This window comes from Ambystoma mexicanum, chromosome 7p, assembly GCF_040938575.1.
Source record: "Ambystoma mexicanum isolate Mex_15411 chromosome 7p, UKY_AmexF1_1, whole genome shotgun sequence".
Lineage (NCBI taxonomy): Eukaryota > Metazoa > Chordata > Amphibia > Caudata > Ambystomatidae > Ambystoma > Ambystoma mexicanum.
The window spans coordinates 22,480,952-22,503,169 of NC_090939.1; the positions used below are offsets into that span (position 1 = coordinate 22,480,952).

The 22,218-nt window shown below is 45.1% G+C and overlaps 1 protein-coding gene across 2 annotated transcripts in view; it reads left to right on the forward strand.

Annotated features, from left to right (window-relative positions):
- LOC138525626 (zinc finger protein 845-like) overlaps nucleotides 1–6,319 on the forward strand; it is a 64,668-nt gene extending 58,349 nt beyond the window's left edge. Inside the window, exon 2 of one of the 2 annotated variants that reach the window (XM_069635681.1) lies at nucleotides 1,960–6,319. In XM_069635681.1, the coding sequence (XP_069491782.1) occupies nucleotides 3,062–5,272 (2,211 nt within the window). In that variant the 5' untranslated portion in view covers nucleotides 1,960–3,061 and the 3' untranslated portion in view covers nucleotides 5,273–6,319. The remainder of the gene's footprint in view (nucleotides 1–1,959) is intronic. The other variant, XM_069635680.1, reaches the window with a different exon arrangement.
- Nucleotides 6,320–22,218: the final 15,899 nt, after the last annotated feature.

The window sequence follows — 22,218 nt, forward strand, 5'->3', positions numbered from 1 at the left end:
CTACAGACCCACTTAAAGGATAAGGAGAAGCAGGGCTCTAAATTGAGGCGAGCTGAGAGCTGCTTAGCCCCCGCTTATAGAATATAAGCGCCTGGTTAGCTTGACACCAACAGATGCCAGGCACTACTTTTGGCTCCCCAGGTCAATTGATGCAGAATAAACACACCTCTGTGAATAGAACTCATTGCGTTTAGGACAATCCATAACTAAATATAAGGACACATCTATACGATAGTTAAAGCATAAGTGGTCATAACAAATGGACAAAATGATAGGTTTGCATCTTATGTTAGATTTGACGATTGCTATGTAATATCTTCTCGTCACCAGTGGTAGCTCCTGGTTAATGCGTGATACCCGGAGCTGCTTTGATCTCCTGCTTATCGAATCTTAATTTCGATCTTTCTGAGAAATATATCCCACAACCAAGACAACCCACAGTTAAATGAAATATTGTGCTTGCAGATAGATTCTAGAAAGGAGAATTAATGAATTACAGAGAAATCAACATTACCATTAAAGACTTGATGTTGATTCTCAGATGCATTTGAGTTTTGGAAAGAATTCTATCAAAAGTCAAATGCAACTAAATTTGCTTCCGTATCTTCTGTGTTGCTGTGCTTTGATTCATCGAGACCACTTTGTAGTCTACTCCTCCAACTGGTTAGTGATATTTGTGCATATAAAATAGTGTGCTGGGTATATGTGGCGAATTGAGGGGGTTAGTAACTTTTCTATTACTGGATAGTAGCTTGCAACTTAAGTTTAACACTGCTGGAAAAATGGAGGGATACATGAGCAAGACAGCCCCAGTCTCACAGGGAGCAAGCACACCGTTTGCCGACTTATGCTAGAACTAGAGGGCCCAATATGGGATTGGTAATTCAGAGACATTCGTTTTCATAGACATTGTTGTTCATACTTGGAAACAACATCTGACAGTGGCGGTTCGGAAAGAACCACTGACTTCATTAAAGAAAGCATGGGGACCATAGTGTTCAGTAAGGCTTAAGCTGCCGACCTTACACCATGCAGGGCACTGGCCATTTGAGTGAGCCTCATGTGCCTCATTTGCATCAGATCATGTTTCTGTTTATTTTTAATTGCACAGTGTGTTGCTTACATAGTTAAATCACATTCACGATGTCACCCCTTTGATATGTTAGCCAAGCATATGAAATATTGTCTTTGTAGATGTATTAAAAGTTAATAAAGAAATAATGGTATTTGTATCCTCCTTTTTCTTGTGTGGACATGCTCAGTCTGAGGGTAGTGGTGATGGGACACCGTACATCCCTCCACAAGTGAAATACCATGCTCTAGAAGATGATCAGATAGACAGAAAAATGAATGAATAATGTTTCTCTTTGTCATTGGACCACACCTTACGGCATGGGCTGGAGTTAAAATTCAGAAGTCGCTTCTCTTCGCTCTGTGGTGGTCATTGGATCACAGTATCCTGTTTTTTGTGTTGTTCCGTGCACTGTGAGTGGTCATTTGAACATATTATCTGGGTGTTCTCTGGGTAGTCATTCTTTTGCAAGTATCTTGGTTCTGTGATATTTCACAGCATGAGCTGGTCAATGCATCAAAGTCATCTTTGTCAATCTGCTAAAACGTGTTAGGGTATTAGTCTTTATACTATGCACTACACCATTGTATTGACTTTAAGGCATGTTGCCTTGCCTGTGTAGGGGAGATTTGTGGCCCTGTCAAGAGTGGCACCCAGACCTTGGTCTGTGAGGGCAAAAGAAAACACTTGTGATAGGTGCAATAATACGTTTGGGTAGAACACGCACTCTTACCAACTTTGAGTTCTCCTATATGTTCCAAATAGTATTCCAGGTTTTTATGGGCCCAGTTTTGTAAAGGCAAATAGGGCGTAATGTGGTTTACATGGATTAATACATCTTACTGTGTTTTTTTGTGGAATGCTAATTGCATATTTTCTTTGTTCAGCAGGTCAACCAAATGTAGCAAACACGGATAAAGGGGCATTTCTGAAAAGCATCCTGTATAGTAATAGGTGCAAGATTGGTGGTCAACAAAACTCTTCCCATGATGGCTGTGATCTCATGAAAGTTCTCTTGGACACCAGGAAACCCAATCGCAACATGGAAAGACTAACCTCCTAAGGATACATATGGTTGCTATCAAAGAGAGAAGCGTATCCCATCTAAACAGTCTTTCCTGTTCGTAGTCAGTATGTTGCACTAAATAAGTGAATGTGTACCATGAATACGACACAATTTTAACACTGAAAGAGTTCCAAGTCATTAAATGATATACAGTGCGCAGTGACCATCAGTGTGCTGCATGTAAAGTGGAATAACTGGACATCAGAACATCCATACAGGAGATATCCCCCAGGAGAAGAAATGTTATCCCATTGAATCTAACCCATACCTTTTTGGAAATGTGAATCCAACTCAGTAATAATCCACTGCAAAGTGTCTGTTTGGAGAGGCCTTGTAAATTGACTGGCCGTAGCTAAGCTGGTAATTGAAATGACCATGTAAAGTCAAATACCATGAGTCGCACTACATACTGCCATGCAATGTAAATAAGTTATTTTATACTGATGAGGATCAAGAAAGACTGAATGGATAGTGGAGATAAATAATGCTTCAACTCTTAATGTGTATGCTGAGTTACTTGGTCAAGCACACCAAACTTTATTTACTGAATTACAGTATGGCAAAGTCCATAGTGCACCATATAAATTATACATAGATGCTCACACAAGCTCTGGCCTTGGGGTGTGTTGGAATGGTTTCAACGGAGTAAGTGGCACAGAAAAAGGCAACATCCCTACTGCAATGTTAGTCCAAATGTCTTACAAAATAAGCACCACAAGATTAGAAACTGTATAAGGGGTATAATTGCATGCCCTGCTCAGGGCATGAGATTGATTTCTGTCTTTGCATGCATGCAATAATAGGCATAATGTTGTTCCATTGAGCCAGAGAAACACTGTGCCAGTGATGGGACACATAAAGGAGCTGGAGTTAATCAAGATTTCTTTGCAGGAATATAGCAATTTGCACATAACATAAATACCATGGAGGAGTTGTCTATGTGCCCTGAATGTGATAAAGATTTCCATAGGAATGCCCATGCTAGGGGACCTCAAACAGGTCACAACAAACTAAGACCATATCAGTGTGTTGAGTGTGATAAGGCATTCTTTAGAAAAAGCCTTCTATTGCAACATCGGCAAATCCATACCGGGGAGAAAACCTATGCATGCATTAAATGTGGCAAATGGTTTAGGATTAAGGGTTGTCTTTCACTAAATCAGAAGCTTGGTGCAGAAGAGAAATCACTGACATGTACTGAAAATAAGAAAGAATTCAATCCAAAGATAAAGATGATCTCACGTCAGAGAAATTACACCAGTGGGAATCTATATAAATGTCTTAAATGTGGCAAAACTTTCAAGAGAAAGAGTCATTTACTGCAGCATGAGAGGAATCATATTGCTGAGAAACAATATAAATGTTCTGAATGTGACAAGGCTTTCTCACAAACTTATCACCTATTGCTACATCAAAGAACTCACACTGGAGAGAGACCCTATAAATGTTCTGAATGTGATATGGCCTTCATCTCGTATGGACTGCTGATGTTACACCAGAGGACTCATACTGGTGAGAAACCATATAAGTGTTGTGACTGTGACAAGGCTTTCATCTCATATGGCCTTCTAATGATACATCGGAGAAATCACCCTGGGGAGAGACCATATAAATGTCCTGAATGTGACAAGACTTTCAAACAAAAAAGTAATATGTTGCGACATCGCAGAAATCACAATGGGGATAAACCCTATGAATGTTCTGAATGTGACAAGGCTTTCAATCAAAAGGTTGATCTTGTGCGACATCAGAGAAGTCACACTGGTGAAAAACCATATAAATGTCCTGAATGTGGTAAGACTTTCTCTCAAAAGTATAATCTCTTGCAACATCAGAAAATTCACACTGGAGACAGACCATATAAATGTTCAGAATGTGATAAGGCTTTCTTGGAAAATAGTTATCTGTTGCAGCATCAAAGAAATCATACCGGGCAGAAACCATATAAATGTTCTGATTGTGACAAGGCATTCAAGAGAAGGGGAGATCTACTGGTACATCAGAGAAGTCACACTGGGGACAGACCATATAAATGTTGTGAATGTGAGAAAGCTTTCACACAAAGGGCTCATCTATATCAACATCGGAGAAACCACACTGGCGAAAAACCCTTTAAATGCTCTGAGTGTGACAAGGCTTTCAAGATAAAGTTTCAACTAACAGTACATCATCGAACCCACACTGGGGAGAGACCATACAAATGTTCTGAATGTGAGAAGGTTTTCCACCAAAAAAGTAATTTAATAAGACATCAAAAGAATCACAGTGGGGATAAACCATATAAGTGTCCTGATTGTGACAAGGCATATATAAAAAAGGGAGAGCTGATGATACACCGAAGAAACCACACTGGAGAGAAACCATATAAATGTTCAGACTGCGACAAGGCTTTTAAGCAAAAAGGTGATCTATTGATACATAAGAGAAATCACACTGGGGAGAGACCATACAAATGCACCGAATGTGACAAGGCTTTTAAGCGAAAGGCGTATTTAGTGATACATCAAAGAACTCACAATGGTGAGAGCGCCTGTAAATGTTCAGGATGTGACAAGGTGTTCATGGATAATGAAGAGCTCGTGCAACATCACAGAAATCATAACTGTGGAAAACAATATCCATGCCTTCAATGTGAAAAGGCTTTCAAGAGAAAGTTTGATCTATCCAGACATCAGAGAATTCACACTGGTGAAACACCATTTAAATGTGTTGAATGTGACAAGACCTTTAAGACAAAGGGACACCTATCGGTACATCAGAGATCTCACAGTGGGGAGAGACCATACAAATGTTCTGAATGTGAAAAGTCTTTCAAAAAAAAGTTTGATCTATCACGACATCAGCGAATACACACTTGTGATAAACCCTATAAATGTTCTGGATGTGACCAGGCTTTCAAGGAAAAGAAGGAACTAGCAGTACATCAGAGAACTCATGCTGGGGAAGAAATATATGCATGTTCTGAATGTGATGAGGCTTTCAAGGAAAAGAAGGAACTAGCAGTACATCGGAGAACTCATGTCGGGGAAGAACTATATGCATGTTCTGAATGTGATGAGGCTTTCAAGCAAAAGGGTGATTTTCTTCTACATCAGCAAAGGCACCCTTTTAGGGAAATTATATATGTGTTTTGAATGTGCAATCCCTATTAAGCAGTCTTGTAGACAAATTAAGTCTCCCTGACTTAACATTTGTCCAAAACACAGGTAGCTGCCAAGTTACATCTGTGTTTATAAAATGTAGAGACGAGCCAGAAGTATGCATAATAAAGAACTTTATCTAGCATTTCAAATAAAATAAGCATTTATTTGTATGACTTCCTTTTGAACATTTAAAGACAAAGCGAATTGAATGTATTGGTTTCTCGACAGCTGGCAAGCATATCCAGAGTGTGGCTGAAATTAAGAGGAATGCTTGGTAACATAGTTTCCAGGATTCTTCTGAATTGGAGGTTGTTTGAGGCATCTGAGAGCTTGCTGTGGGCTGTTACAAAGGATGCTTCTCGCAGAATAGTTTCTGCCTTCCATAAGTTGCCTGAGCCTGGCTCATGGATATTGAGTAAGGGAAGTCTTGAAGATTTATAAGAAGAGATGCATCTTGCATGCATGATTGTGGCATTTCCAAAGATGCACTTATTGACAAAGACTTTGCATTTCTCTTTAATGGTAAACCATTGGAGAGGTTCTATAATAGGACTTGTAATATACACTCTACATTTGTGATCGGTTTAATGTAGTTATCGGGTGGGAATGCGCACGTCTAGAAGCAAATTCATTATGCAAGCTCATGGGTGATCAGAGCTTGAGTGATGCCTGTCTAAAAGGTTACACGTTCTTGCAAGGCAAAGATTGTTGCTACATATTTTCGTTACATTTGAAACTGATTGTGGTGGGGGGGGGGGGAACTGAATTCTACTGTCCAATTCTTTGCATTTCACATATCGCAGTAAAGTAATTTAGGAGAATTGGAATTTAAACTTGCATAACAGAGTATATTAGATACAAATGACCTTGTGAAGCATATGCTCTAAAGCAATATGATGGAAGTACATGCATAGCCTGAACGTATTATATTTTAGGCTTTCTCCTTTTTTTAAACCTAGTACCAGAGTTAAATATTATTTACATCTGCTAGTTCAATTACAAGCGATAATAAACTGTTTGTGATTCTGTCACGTGAAATGTGTAGAGAACAAATAATGTGACTCTTGTGAAGCTGCAATTCCTTTATAATCTGTGTACAATCACGTTTTGCTTTTAATGTAATTTTATTATATTTGATTAGAACGTTCTAGGAAAGGAAACATTTCATATATAGTATGTGTGTTACCTCTTTGTGAAAGTGGCTGTGTGTAGTCATTGCAGATATTTATCTGAAGCCTTATTCAGTGTTTGAACTCCCACCAATGTATGTTGCTGTGTGTGGTTCTAAATGTTATTGATCACCATTTTGCTCCCTCACATAACTCAGAATGTGAGGCGGACAACTTGGTAATGGTTTTTCATAAGATGCCATTTTATTAACTCAAAAGGGTTTGACAAATTTCTCACTATTCCTACCCTGACGGGTATTTCTCTGCCTGTCAAACTAAATGTCCCTCACACTTATACATAGAATAACTTAACAAGGTAATGTATGACAATTCAACTATAACAGAAATGACACTAATGTTCAAAACCTGATAACTGTTACTCCTTGTAACCTGGGTGAGCTCCCCGTCCCCAGATTCAAACAGGATTTTCAATCAACAGTTCAAAATGAGAATGTTCTGTCCCGCAACAAAGTTCTAATGAAGTTCGTCTTGCTCCAACAAGTCTTTCACTTGGACTTGACCAACAGTTCATAATAACCCACAAGTCTTTATCTCCCCATTTGTGGTAGAATGTTTAACACACAGGGCTTCCAAAATCTACTAGCCCACTTGCATTGGCGAGTAGATTTTATGAAGGGTGAGTTCCATTTGCATGGTACTTGACCTTGCTGGGGATTATGGGGATGGTTGAAACTTTTACTTGACATTTACTGCAAACAGCGCTTCAGTTGACTGCTGTTAGCTGTACTGTCCGCTAGAGCTGCAGGAGCTGCTGGAGCTGGAACTCGATTTGATAATCATCTTTTGGACTTTGGACTTTAATAACGGTACGCCACATAGAATACATTGGGGTAATCTTACTGTGGTTTTAATAACCCTATAACTCCTACTAAAACCTGTTTCCTTTTAATTTTAGTGTCTGCAATAAGCCACATCCCCCTCAACCCAGAAACAGCACTTAAACAGCAGCCGCGCGCATCTGCACATGTGCATTGATTTGAGTGCTTCAGTCAAGTGCTGTTAGCTGTTTGCGAGGTGTGGGGGAGTGGGGATTGAGTCTAGGAGCTGGTGATGTCCCCTGTTATGATTAAGGGCGGTATTGTTGGGGGAAATATTCAACCATCTAAAATCTCCGGTGAAACGTTGAGTGTAGAAAATGTTGCTGGAAACAATCTGCTCAATGAGACCTGTGGCTGCATTTACCACCTCAGACATGGGAAGGAAGGCCTGCATTCCAAATGTGATAACTACTATATCTTAAAGTGCTACTAAAGATTAATCAAATTAATAAAAAATGATTAAATATCCCATAGATCCAGGACCAAATGTGCATCTGGAACAAGTTCCAAAGGGGATTATGCGAGATTTGAACCAATCATTGCAATCTGTTGGTTCTAAGTCATTAGAAAGGGTAATGAGCTCCACTGTTATGATTTTACTGATCTCTCCTGGATGCAGGAGTTATCGACTCTCTGCGTGACAGACCAAGGCGCACTAGATCAGGGGCATATCTTGGGAGCAAAAGCTGTCAGTGGCAATATAGAAATTAGCCGTGACAAAAGGGCAAATGAGATGGTCACAGTAGGGTCACAATCTATTGAAATGCACGCTGTGTTGCTTCATATGTCCCCTGTAACTTCACCTGCACTGTTGATGGAAACTCAAGAAATGGCTGTTCATGAGCTACTTGATGTTAGTACAATGCAGTGTACAATACAGCATGACAGATTGGTTAGAAAGCATTAGAAAGCATGTGGTAATAGACCCCACACCTGTCACCTGCCTAAACACATGTGATGGGAAGCTTGTGGATGTGAGAATGAGGGTGAGTGTGAGGCTGTATATACGCACACTTTGCCTCCAGCTTCTGACCTTGGTAAGATTCAGTCTGTATTACCCATTGATCCCGTTGTTCTAACAACCCTATACCACCGGTCCCTGCCATTTTACCGGATAATAATAGTATGTTTATCAATTTGGATTATGTAATACACCGAACTTTCAGTGAAAACATACTAGATGCATCTGCTGTACACAAACACACTTTGAATAACAGTAATGTAAGTTCGACAAGCCTAACCTCAAATGCGATGTTTTAGTTTATAAAACCTTACTAGCTACAGTGGTGGAACGATGTGTAAGATTAGAAAATAAATTAGATGTACAATCCGTACTACTACATAAAAGTATAAATCGCCATAGGAAAATTCTAAAAGATCAAAGCACAAATACAGATGGTATTGAAAGTATTGTGTGTTCTGCCCAAGAAGCTACTGATGAGGTTATGGTTCTGCAAATGGTTGCAAAATGATAGGCGGTAATGCTAACAAAGGGAAAAAATCTATCTCCACCTTAAACACTGCTTCAGAAATGTTGAATGTGAATATGATAATCATTGACTGTACACTAACTAGACAAAAGAATGGAATGCCAGAAATAAAAAGTAAGAGCAAAAAGTATCGAAAGAAAATATCACAGCTGTTATTTATGGTCAGGCGTACCAAGAACACCTGTGTGATAGAGGATGATTCTAAACAACTAGAAATAGCCAAAACAGTTCAGTCTACTAGTATACTCGTACCAAATAAAACTAAAAAAGTGACAACAAATAAAAAAACCTAAAGAAACGCTGCTTGAGAATACAGATCAGCAGTTGAGTACAGGTAATACAATATCCACACCCACATAAGCCATCACAAGCGTGAACAATACACGTCTTGTACGCGATATCGGTAGTTACATGGTTGACGACACGGCAAACACTAAGTAGGGTTCATGGGAAGTACACCTGGTAAAACTAACTTGCGCAGAACACAGAAACAAGGGGAAAAAACAAGCCGCCAGAGGGATGGAAGAGTGTATGTTGCATGACGTCCAGTGCCTGTTTGTGGGTATTACCGAGCTGACTAACATACCAGTAAATGGAAAGATAAAACAAGAGATTGCCGCCACACAAACCAGTGCTTACTTTCAAGTGCAGCACTTGTGCAACCTGCCACCAATATTAGCGGGCAGTGTGAGCAATCTATTGATGAGTGTACGAAGTGTGCAACTGGAAGTCGAGCACTACAACTGTGATATATATTCACAGATGTCTTACATCCACCATTGAATCGTTCATCTGTTCTGCGAATACTACATAGTGTGGTTCCATTATGGGGTATAACTACCGAGGATTTAAACACTGTAAGCCAGGAGGAACATACTACTAGAGTTTCTCTAATGTATGGTTCACTTTAGACACCACCCCGACTATATTGCTCAGTATGAAAGTGATATGGGCTATAGTTGTATGATTGCTCCCATCCTGCAGAGTAAAGGTTGACCTTTATTGTGGCACTCGGACAACGCAGGAAAGCCATACTTAAGATAGTAAAGTGCATACCCTGATACTAGGAACTGTATTGAAGAGTGGGGCGAGTCAAAAAGATGTAAAAATGCAAGTAGTGCGATTAGTAGTGCGAATTAACATACTGTTAGTGATGATGGCTACTGGCAATGGTTAGCGAAAGCCTTCAAAGCATGTTTTGCGAATTCATCACGCTGACGACACATGCTAATGTCTTGGAACATTAGGGGTTTTAACCACTTGACCACTGAAGAGGGAAAATGGGATGCTCCCTTCTCCCGATTCTCTGCCAGACCATGGCCTAGATCATCACGGCCCAAGCACCCACCGCGAGAGGAATTCGACCCGCTCACAGATGCCCCAGACGTCAACATCTACCATGGCCATGCCCCACATGGCCAGGGAAACTGCCCGTCAGTCAAGCCACATGCTAGGACCTCTGGCGAAGCTGACACAGACCATATGGATCAACTCGACTAACACAGCAGCACTGAAGGCCACCATCGTTAGAGATGCCATGACGACATAGCCGACGGACGGTAACACACGTGCCACCATGCACGACTGGTCAGACCCACACAAATTTCACACGAAGAACATACTCACTGCCATGACGTAATGGACCGTTTACACACACACCGATGCATCGGTGTAATTTTTCACATAGGCTAAACTACAGCACTGCAGAAATGCAAGACACAAGAAGAGCTCGTGTACATGCTTGCAAATGCTTCATCGCTACCATAACCATGATAACATAAGGCACCCATGTATAAGAACCCCTGCCGCTCACCGCGACACCTGTGATGTGAACCACATGCCGCCTATCATGGATCAGGCCAAAGTAGGCCTCAGCACCAGAGTAGGCCGCAAACTCAGAAGCCGCAGGCCCGGAAAAGCTTGGACGGAGATGCAAGGTGCTGATCATGCAGAACAAACCCTGATGAGAGCCCCACAGCCGAGGCCACGATGTTGCAACTTACACGACGCGCGTCTGAAACCAAGGTTACACCTGCTGTGGCTAACCGCCCCTCAGAGCCGAAATACAGATCAAATGCTCATAATTCTGCTCCAGCCTTGGTCTCACCACACGTGACCAAGCCGACCTGATGCGGTGCCAAGTACCAAGGACCAGGGAAACTCTGGGGTCTCACGTTTGGGACACAGACTGCAACAATGAGTGACAAACTGGATACTGGCAGCGGTGAGAAAGAGGCGCTCCTGCAGCAAATGGCAGACCTGTCCATTGTCCTCCATTGACACATAGTCACACATTGTTTCTAACATCAGGTACACTGCGAGCTGGGAACGACGATGGTCCCAGGCTTGGGGGCTCGCGGATGAACCAATCAGGAAACGGGGGGGCTAACTACTGACGGCATCACAACCTAGCCAATCACTAACCTTTCTAATGTAGCAGTTTTTGTGTAACCATTTCTAGGGACGACCCAAGTGTACCACCTGACCTCTTCTCTGCCAACCACTAACCAACCTATATGTTTCTATACTAACCCTATCACTCGGGGAACCAACCCGAGGTGGCGTTAGGTTTTGGGGGAAGTTTCCCAGGTGACGCACGATGAGGCGTCACACATTATGAAAAAGGGCTTGCGAGCCCACTCTTGTGAGATGTGTTCCCGGATGACCTATGATCCCAGAACCTGTCCCTGCCGTTTTCTAATAAACAGCAGTAACGCCTTGCTCTTGTTTGTTTGTTTGTTTGTTTTTATTATTTATAATGCGCGAGGATACCCGGAGGCATCAGGGCGCAGCATTTACAAGAATTTTCGAGGCTTAGTTGCAGTCATCATAACATACATAGGACAATAAGGTAAACCAAAGTTGTATACAAAGCAGCAGTGAGGTAGACAGACAGGCATTATATACAAGTAGACAGGTAAGCACACATGGTTAAAGTGTGTGCAGGTGTTGCGGCATTTGTTTGTTCTAGTGGGCCTCTGCAGCCATGAAACTACCTTGGAGCGGAAGTTTTGGTAAGGCAGGTCGATTCAGATGTTTGCAGGCAAGGAGTTCCACAACTTGGCAGCTTTTACCGGGAAGCTGTTTCCCCCTATGGTGGCACGTTTGTAGGTGGGAACGGATAGGCAGTCTTTATATGCCGCTCTTACGGGTTTTAAGGAAGATTGTCTGTGAAATCTATTGACCAGGTAGGTTGGGGCAGCATTGTCGAGCGCTTTGTGGGTGAGTGATGCCGTTTTTAAGAGGATTTTGTCATTAGTGGAGAGCCATTGGTTCTGTTGGCTGAATCCTGTTATGTGTTCTCTTCTAGAGATGCCCAGAGCTGCTCTAAGAGCGTTGTTTTGGAGAATTTGTATCTTAGTGGTAGTGGCCTTGGATGATCCCAAGTAGAGGACGTTGCAGTAGTCAAGGCGGGACAATATGAGGGCTCTGGCAAGTGTAAGGCAGCTATTGTCCGAAAGGAATGGTTTGGCTGCGCGGATTAATTTGCATGTGTATGCCGTGGAAGATGCTAAGGAGCTTACTTGTCTTTTAAAGGAGAAATTAGAATCCAAGTGTTTTGACCTCTTGTCCGACTGTGATGTTATTCCCATCAATCATGAAGGAATTGTATGCCGGGCCCAGTTTCTTTAGGCTGGAGGTGGTGCCTAGGATGATGAGCTCTGTTTTATCATCATTCAGGCATAGCCCATGAGTGGCCATCCATGCCTGGATGATGATTTATACCCTATTTAGCAAGGCCAAATCCTTTTCATAATCTCCAGAAAGCGGAAGGAGGATCTGGGTATCATCTGCATAGTTAGTGTAGGTGATACCGAGATGATCCAGATCATCGAAAAGGGGCTTGGTAAATATATTATACGGAGTAGGAGAGACATAGGAGCCCTGTGGTACTCCATAAGTGATGGGGAAGGGGTCTGCTGCAGCAGTGGGAGAGAAGACCCTCATGGTTCTGCCGTTTAGGAATGATGTGATCCAGGTGATAGCCTCAGTAGAGAAGTGTGCCGATGAGTGGGGGTGTGAGCATAGGACAGAATGATCGACCAGATTGAAAGCTGCAGATAAGTCGAGGAGTAGGAGTAGGGCAGCTTGTCCATTGTCTCTGATTGTGTCGATCTGAGCTTTTAAGTCAATGAGTGCGGTTTCAGTCCCATGTTGGGGGCGGCAACCTGATTGTCTGGATCCTAATAGGTGGTGATCTTCCAGATGCTTCTGTATTTGTACATAGGCGACCTTGTCCAGAATTTTCAGTAGGAAAGGGACGGTTGTTATGGGTCGGTAGTTAGTGGGTGTGGCTGGGTCAAGTGTAGGTTTCTTTTAGTAGTGGTCGTACCCAAGATTGTTTTAGGTTGGTGGGAATAGAGCCGGTGGCGAAGGAGGTGTTAATCAGTTTCGTAATGAAAGGGGAGAATTCGCGGGCAGCATCTTTGATGAGCTGTGCTGGGCACAGATCTCCTTGGCAATTGGATGGTTTCAAGGATAGGATGATTTTTTCAACTTCAAGTGTATTGACTTTGGAGAAATTGAAGCGGGTAATACCTGTGGACATAAGTTTGTCTGAGATTTTTGGAGGGAGAGTGACATTGAGGGAGGCTTTTTTGCTAGAGATTTTGCTTCGTAGGGTCGTGATCTTATTCGCTAGGGCACTTTGAATTTCTGAGCACCAGTTTTTATCTTTGGTGCAAGTGTCAGGAGGTACTATGGGCGTTTCTATTTCTTTAAGGATAGAGAAGAGTTCTTTCATGTTGGATTGCGCTTGAGATATGCGAGAGTCAAAAGAGGTTCGTTTAGCCAAGTAGATTTCTTTTTTGTAGAGTGCGGCTAGTTTGGAAAGTTTGAGTTTATTTGCGACTGACGGGGATTTTTTCTAAGTGGCCTCGCAGTTTCTTTTCTGCTGCCTAAGATTTTTGAGGAATGTTGTGTACCATTTGTTGAGGTGTGTTTTTGGTTTGCTTGGTCTGAGTTTGAGGGGGGTGATGATGTCCAGTGAGGCGGCCATAGTCTTGTTGTATTCTTTGACCAAGGTGTCAGGGTCGAGGTTGTCAGAGAGTGTATTGAGTGTGGGAAGTAGGGTCGGGATGAGTTTTTCTTCTGTCATATTCTTGTTTCTAGTGAGAGCTGGTGGGGCCCTAATGGTGGGCAGAGGAGGAGGTCTGTCAGTAGAGAGCATGAACGAGATTAGGTGGTGGTCGGTACAGGCTAGGGGTGAGATATTCGTGATTTTCGCTTGGCAGTTATAATCAGCTACCCAGTCGAGTGTTCTGCCTTTTGAGTGAGTGGGTGCTGTGCATCTTTGCGTGAAACCTAGTTCGGTGAGAGAGTTAGCTATGGTACTGGCGATGTGGTCTTCCGGGTCATTATAGCCTAAATTGAAGTCTCCCAGGGTGAGAACTTGAGTGGAGCTTTTAAGATTGCTGGATAGAATAGAGTTAAGGTCTTCATCAATGGTGCCGATGGGGCCTGGTGGGCGGTAGATCAAGTAGATATTGAGAGTTTGGGTATTGGTAAGTGGAACTTTAATTGATAGTGTTTCGCATGAGAGGATATTTGAAGGAGTTGCTAGTCTCATGGTAATGCTGCACTTATGGATAATGGCCACACCCACTCCTCTGGAGTTGGGGCGATCTTGTTTCTGGGACTGCCAGCAGGAGCATGGGACCTGCTGCTGGGTGGAGCCAGGTCTCAGTAATAGCGAGGAAGTCAAGGGGCCTCATTACAACCCTGGCGTAGGACCATGGTGCTATTAGCACCATGGTCCATGCCGGATTCCGCCATGGTGGATGGCGGATTTACCGCCTCATTCCAAGGTTGGCGGGCGGTAAATCCCCATTCACCATTGCCCCTTCCCCATTCCCATTTTTGCCCCATAGGGCTCAATGGGGATGGGGAAGGCGCTAATTACGGTGCCGTAATTAGCACCAAGGTCGCTTAGCGCCTTGGACTTTAACGCCTGCAAAAAGCAGGCGTTAAAGTGGGAATCTGGCGTTAAGGGTTTAACGGCACCGCAGCCTTTTACGGCGCCGTTAACCCCTTAACACCAGGGTTGTAATGAAGCCCAAGGTCTTCTATGAGGATTAGGTCTGCTATTTCAGTAGCATGGGCTACCAGCGATCTAGCGTTAATCAAGGCTCCCTTGATTTTAGGGCTATCTGTGTTTTTGGGAGTAGTGGTATTGTCCTGTGTTGGTTCCGGAGTGCTGTGGATGTAGGAGTTGTGAGATGGTGTGGAATTGCGGTTTTGGGATAAATGTGAGGTTTTTGTAGAGGGGATTAGTTCTAGGCGGCAGCGCTCTGGGGTTCTGTGTATTGGGCAGTGAGCGGGCAAGGGGCTCATAGATTTTGGCTAGTCTAGCTCTGAGCCCTAGGTTCCTATCTATAGTGACTCGAGGAAGACTAATCGGTGGCTGTGGGTGAAGGATGTTTGTGTCTAAGTTTGGTTCAAGGATGTTGAATCCAGTTAGGGATGGCGTGTTGGGTAGGTATGGAGCCATCTTAAACTGTGTTGTAGTGTTTAAGGGGATCAGGAAACATGCAAGCAGGTTGGTGGTGATTGGGCACATATTAAGTAGGTTATACCTATACATCTAAGTACAAGGGGCAAAGTGGCAAAGGTACATTTAGCAGTGGCTTGATTCATGTATAGCAGTTAGGCTAAGATACAATGAGTGGTGACCAGATTATACCTATGCATCTAAATACAGGTGTGTAAGGGGGCTAAAGTACATATGGCAGCATCTAGATTCAAGTATAGCAATTTAGGCAAGAATGCATTGATTGGCGACCAGATTATGCCTATACATCTAGGTACAAAGGGCAAAGTGGCTAAGGTACATTTAGCAGTGGCTAGATTCAGGTATAGTAGTTAGGCTAGAGTGCATTGGCTAAGAACTGGGTTGCAGCTATGCAGTTAAGTTTGAGGTAGGTGGTTGAATGGGCAGTATGTAGTATCTAGATTTGAGGTAGGGCAGGATGGCTGCAGTACATAGAGTGCCAGCTAGATGCAAGATGAGGTGGTTTGGCTAGTGTGCGTTCAGTAGCACCTACGGTGAAATGACAAGGTGGCGAGAGCATGGAGTGTCACCTAGAATCGAGATCTGGCAATGAGACTAAAAATGCGATGAGATTTCGGGATTAGATTTGGGTAGGCAACAAGGAGGTAAACAGTAGAAGATAAACATGTGCAGTTTCACAATAACAGTGCAGTCTTAGCGTGGTGAAGTTGTACAAGTGATGGGAGGGAGCAAGTCAATAGGAGGTGCACAAGGTGGCATTTACCGTCAAGCTGTGGCAAATGGCTAAGGTACGGTGGGATACACAATATCAGTTAAGGCAGCGATGTGAAGTGCAACATGTCATGCAGTTACTTGAATATTTCAATTTCACGTGGATGTTGGCGGGCAGCTTTGCAGTTGTGGCGGCGTTGCAATAGTGTGCAAAGTACCTTAGAATGAGTGATCGGCTGAGTCGTGCGCAGGACTGCTGTAGGAGTCAAGGTTCCGGCACACTTGATGTGTGCATCAGGTGACGCCCGGGCAGCTCGTGCGAACAGAGAGCTGTTAAGAGGGCTGTGGCACGTGAGAACGGACCAGCTCGGTCAGCTCAGTCAGGTAGCAGCCTTTGTCTGCTGCCTTCATCGAGCCGGCTTCACCTGCCGGTGCACCTCATTAGGCTAAGGGAGTGCAGGCAGCCAATAGGTGAAAGAGGCGGGCTTGAGCCCTCTGCTGCCGAGATGAATCAGATGGTGGAGATGACGGGGGCCATCTTTCAGTAGCAAAACCTCGTGTTGCTGCTAAATTGGATTTACATGGAAATTTGCTTCGTTTCGTTTCCACGCGGGCACGGGGCTTTTACACGATTCTTAGTTGCATCGCTTGGAAGGTGCATTATTTAGGGCATAAAAATGCAATTATAAGGCGCTTTTGCGGGAAGTGCCTATAACGAAAAGGTGTAGCCTCCAGGCTTACCTTTGGCCCAGCAGTACTCCAGACTGCATGGGGCTGCTCCTGCAGCTCGGGGGTGAGGGAGCTCCTGCTCCAACCTCGGTGAACCTCTTGCATGTGTCTCATACTCATTGGGGACTGCGGGAGGAGTTGGAGCCTCCCTACCCCCGGAGGTCCGCGGACGGCCCTGTCGTCCCCCGGGAGATCACCCCGACAAGTTGGAGGCACTGCTGAGATCTGTTGAGACCTAGCACTGAGGGTGAGGCAAGAGGGAGACGCAGCCTGCGCCAAGGTGGCCTGGCACAGCGGCCCCCTCCACCGTTGTGCCCTTTGGAGGACTACAGGACCATCGCGGAACTGCAAGAGGACCGGACAGCGCAATCTGGAGAGTGGCCATCGGGAGCCGACTTGAGAAGTATCCCGCCCGCGGTTGGCGAGTGTCCAGACGTGGTCCAGATGAGGGGAGGTGACGAGCAGATTGGGAGGGGTACACCGCAGCCGAGCAGCACCGGCAGGCAAAAGCCGATGTGAGTATGACACGTGCAACTAGCAATGCAAAATTGTGTGGGTGGCGGGAGGAACTGTAACGAGGGTGGCGAGTGGATTTAAAGGGTGCTCAGAAAGATTTTGACAATTGAGTGGCGGTTGATGTGGAAACTATTGCGGGGCAGGCACGAGGGCCGCCTCGTATAGCATCGCAGAGTGCGTAGGGTGGGGCTTAAGACACCCACATGTGGCTGATGAATCGCGCTGATTGGTTTTGATCGTGGGCACCTGTGGAAGGGTGTGGCCTTCCTACGAGTTGATGTTTTTCATTGATGAGTAGATGAGGATTCCTATTGGTTGAGTGTTTTAGCTCGGTGAATAGATGACGTATTCCTGGCTGAGGTAGCTTGATTGTTTCTCGGTGCAGAAGATAGTGGGCTGGTTAAGTTCCCTGGTGCGGGAGCGTATCACACGCGAGGCGATGCAGCGGGTGCAGTTTACTATAATAACAAAGTGATTGATGTATACTCCACTCCAGGCGTGGTGGGAAGACAGCTGTGGGGATTGTGGGGGAATAACAGTGTAAAAGAGCGTGCATATTACTTTCTTGTCTATTGGTACGTACCTGTATCCAACTGTCCTAGGCCTGGTGACGTCACCCATAGAGTTGCATAGGATTGCGTGGTGCTTTCTGAATTGCGGTGGAAGGGAGAGGTGGCCCCGCACGGAGAACGCCGGCCTACCTCGATCCAGAATGGCTACGGGAAGTGGTGGAAAAGGAAACGGTGGGAGGGAAAATGGGAGAATAGAGGAACTGCTGGTGGGGAAACGGAACGAGAAGGGAAAAGGGGGAGGAACTGAGGTAGAGATTGAGGGCACGCCAGGTAGCAGCGGTGCAAGGAAGGTGGGGTGGCTTCAAAAGCACGATGCGCGGGACGCGAAGCCGCAGGGGGCTTTGCGCGCCACGGGTCGAAGGGGACCCTAACACTAGGGGAAAGGAGCATAAGGAAGGCGAACCTGTAGCGCAAGAAAAGAGGGCGGTGACACCTCGCGCAAAAGTATTGTAACACCATTTTTTTTACTTGCCAACAGAGAGTCGGAAGACCCCAGTTTACGGGGCCAGGTAACAGTGGTACTGAAAAGTAAGGGTTTTAAGAATGTCTGTGCACAATGGTATAGGGACAGGGTACAGGAACCCGCTAACAACACCACTCCAACACACTTGCGCTACGCTACCTCCACATAGAGATAAAATAGTAAAGTATAGTATTGAATGGACCCATGGAACAGATAATAAGATAGGGATAACTTGGCCGCCCAATGGCAGCTTTGATATGTACACTCAACACTCCTAGCATATCTACATAACAAATCTAAAGGAAAGAAGCTAGCGAACCATCTAGAAGTTCTCGATCTCTGGAAGCTGTTCCAGGGATGCATACCTGGGGTAACAGGGATGTTGACAATGCAGGGGGTGAAGGAGGAAAAGGTGAAAGAAGAGGGAGGGTGTAGAGCACCTCCAGAAACTCTGGGCGCGGAGGAAAGTGAGGAAGAATCGGAGGGGTCATACCCAGTAGTAGAGGTTAAAAAGGAAGGAGAAGGTGAGATGCCCATAACTAAGGAGGTAAAGGAGGAAACAGGAGGGCTGTACCCAGTAACAGAACTTAGAGAGACAGCGCAGTCACAGTTGTCAGCTGCAGAAGGGTACTCGAACCTTACGTTTAGCCTGCCACCGTACGCACCAACAGATAGCTACCAAAAGGGGAGGGGTGTGGGGAGCGCCGCACACGCACAGTTGAACACGGGAAGTGCACAAAGGACGCATGTAAACTTTGCTAATGTAGGACCAGCCCATGGATAACTGCCCAAGTGTTGCTGAAACTACGGGGGAAACCAACAGAAGAGGAATTTATAAGGTTAGAAAAGGAGGAGGATGGAGGAGCACACGGAAGGTGCGAGGTAGGTACAACAGAAGAGGGGAGGATGACAAGGACAGGAGGCGGTGTTGGAGGAAAAGCTGGCAGAACTAAGGGAGGCACAGAGTCTACTGATCAGGCAACTGGAGCAGGAGGAACGAGAGAAACGGGAAAAGGACGGGAGGTAAGAGTGGTAGAGCGGAGTTAAACGAGCAGGAGATAGAAAAGAAGAAGAGGGAGGAGGACTGCTTAAGGGGAATTGCAGAAAGGGTAGCACGAAAGGGAGCAGCGGGAACTTAGGAGGAAAGAAGAGGAACGAGAAGCGAACGACAGGGAAATGACGCTTTGGAAAAGGAAGATCATAGCAGAAAGCGCACGTAAGTATGAGAAAAGGAGGATATTAGAGAGCTTACTGGAAAAGGAGGGCAGGGTATGGTACGAAAAGGATAGAGATTTCAAGGCACTCAAGCAGGTAAGTGATGCAATAATGAACGCATTTAGCAGGGCGAGAGCGGAGGTAAAGGGTGAGGGGAGTAAGCAAGGAAGCAAGGAACTGGGAGGATCAAACAAGGCCCACGGGAATAAGATGCATCCGAGTAACACAGAGGAAGTGCCAATGGCACAAACACAGGGAGAGACGGGAAAGGCAGGTGAGTATGCCGATATAGATTTAGACACAGTAACAGTGGGGGGGAAAAGCATAACTACCTGGTTAGCTTTCTCAGACGGGTTTTGTAGTGAGGAAGAAGAAGGATCTTGCGAGGGGAGCGGGGAAGTGCTGAGTAAACTATACGTAACACACACAGACTGTGGCTCGTCGTTGGAATGCAAGACACGGAGGAGGAGAGGGAGAGCGAGTGAGCAAAAGACAGCAAGGAGAAAGGGCACAGCGGCCACTCACACCACCAGCACAACACACGCCGTATGTTAATAGGCTTAGAGACCTCCCAATACGTAGAATGGAGGAAGTGACAACACCTCATAACAAGGACCAGGTAGGTAAGCGGAAGGGACTTGGGGCCAGAGGAGAGAATAGGCTTACACAACACCTTACTGACTTCATCGAGTAACTCTCTGACATGGTAGAGGATAGTGACTACGCACATATAACTCCCTGCAGACGCACACCAGGGGAGGTGAGCGAATACACCCAAATGCCATTACCAGAGAGAGGGGGAGCAAGGCCGCAGTATGTTCCATGGAAGCACGCAGATAAGGAGAATATTAAATGTAGGTTGCCATCATTGAGCGGAGGGGCTGGGAAATGGATATACGAAATGGAGAAACAAACTGCTGGACTAAAGTTAGCAGTGGGCGATGTAAAGGGGTTGTTGATTTCTATATTGGGTGACGCAGCAGATGACATCTGGAAAAGGGCAGGATTCCCAGGGGTGACCATTAACGACACATCACATGACGGGGCACCATTTGCAAACTGCAGACACGCATTATGGCAAGCATTGAGAATACAATACACAGACATGTCAGACATAGGAGCAATAACTTCACGCAAGATGCGTGAGAATGAGCACCCTGTCAATTACATCCAAGAAATCTAAGAGAAGTGGCGCTTGGAAACGCGGGAACCGCGGGACAAAACACTAGCAATTTTTTACCACATACTGATTCAGGGCCTCCCAGAACTGGTACAGAGAGAGTTAAAGAAATTAGTAGGAATGGAAGCAAAGGCATGGCCAGAAATACAGCTAACAATAGTACACCATTGTAGGTTGTGGCAGGAGAAGATGAAGCAGAAGGAAGAGGATAGGAAAGCAGAAGAGGCGAAATTGGTACAAAAGAAACTGTCCAAATATGTGATGGAGGGTGCACTAATAACAGGCCCCATACAAGCAGTACAAGCACCAGACGCAACACAACAGCACTCAGTAGCACAACCAATACAACAAGCACAGGTAACTACACAACAACTGTCACCACCATATGCAGCACAACACTCCTATGCTCCTCAGGTGGGGGGTGGATACACTCAAATGGGAAACGGCCAAATAAACAACTATAGAGAAGAGGTGGGACAGTAAGAGGGCGGGGATGCGGGCCACCAGCACAACAACAGGGGGGAGGGTTCTGAGGGTACAACACATACGGACATCAGGGATACTCAGACAGCACTCAGGGGTACCCATGTCAAGCATGAGAGCCTCCAACATGCTGGACGTGCGGAGTGGTGGAGCATGTGTCACGTACATGCAGGGCAAGACCGGCACAAGCTGGATGGGGGAGCAGGGACAACAAGGATACAATGGGGGACAACAGTATTACCCACAGACACCGCAACAACAGATGGTACAAGGTCAAATACAGCAACAACCAATGCCGCCACAAATTCATCAAGCACAGCAGCAAGCGCAACAACAAATTACAATGACACAAAAACACGTTCAGACGGTGCAACAACTGACACAGATACAGGACAACAACCCACAACCCATAGAGGAACCACTGCAGCAAACACATCTGGGGAGGGTGACAATACTGGGCCACAACCCATACACAGGGAACAGACAATCACTATACCCCCAATAGGACAGCCCACAGACGTCCTTGTTGTGTCCCATCCTGTCGGTAACACCTAACCCTGCGGAGGAACCACGCATACAGGTGGCGATAGGTGACAAAACATTTTCCTTTCTAGTAGACACAGGTGCAACTAGGTCTTGCATAAAGGAAGGAAAGTTTAACTTGTCAGGCGATGCCATGCACACTCAAGGATTCTCTGGGGCTAAAGGGCTGGTTCCTTTTACTGATAATAACTCCTTATCTGTTGGGGAGCACGACTTATCTCTACCGTTGTTGTATTCAAAACAATCACCCGTCAACATTCTTGGAAGAGACATCATGAGCAGGTTGAACGTGACTATCTCTTTTACTGACAAGGGAATAGTGTGCTCCACACCAGGTATAAACATGCTCACGGCCAGACAGATACTACAGGCCTATTGTGTAAAGAAGGTGATAAGGGCAGAGCCAGGCGACGGGGACCTCTTCCAATACGGGACAGACATGGCAATAGCATGGCTACTGGGAATAGAGGGCAAGATATGGAGGAGACCTGCAACATACCTCTTCAGGCCAGAGAC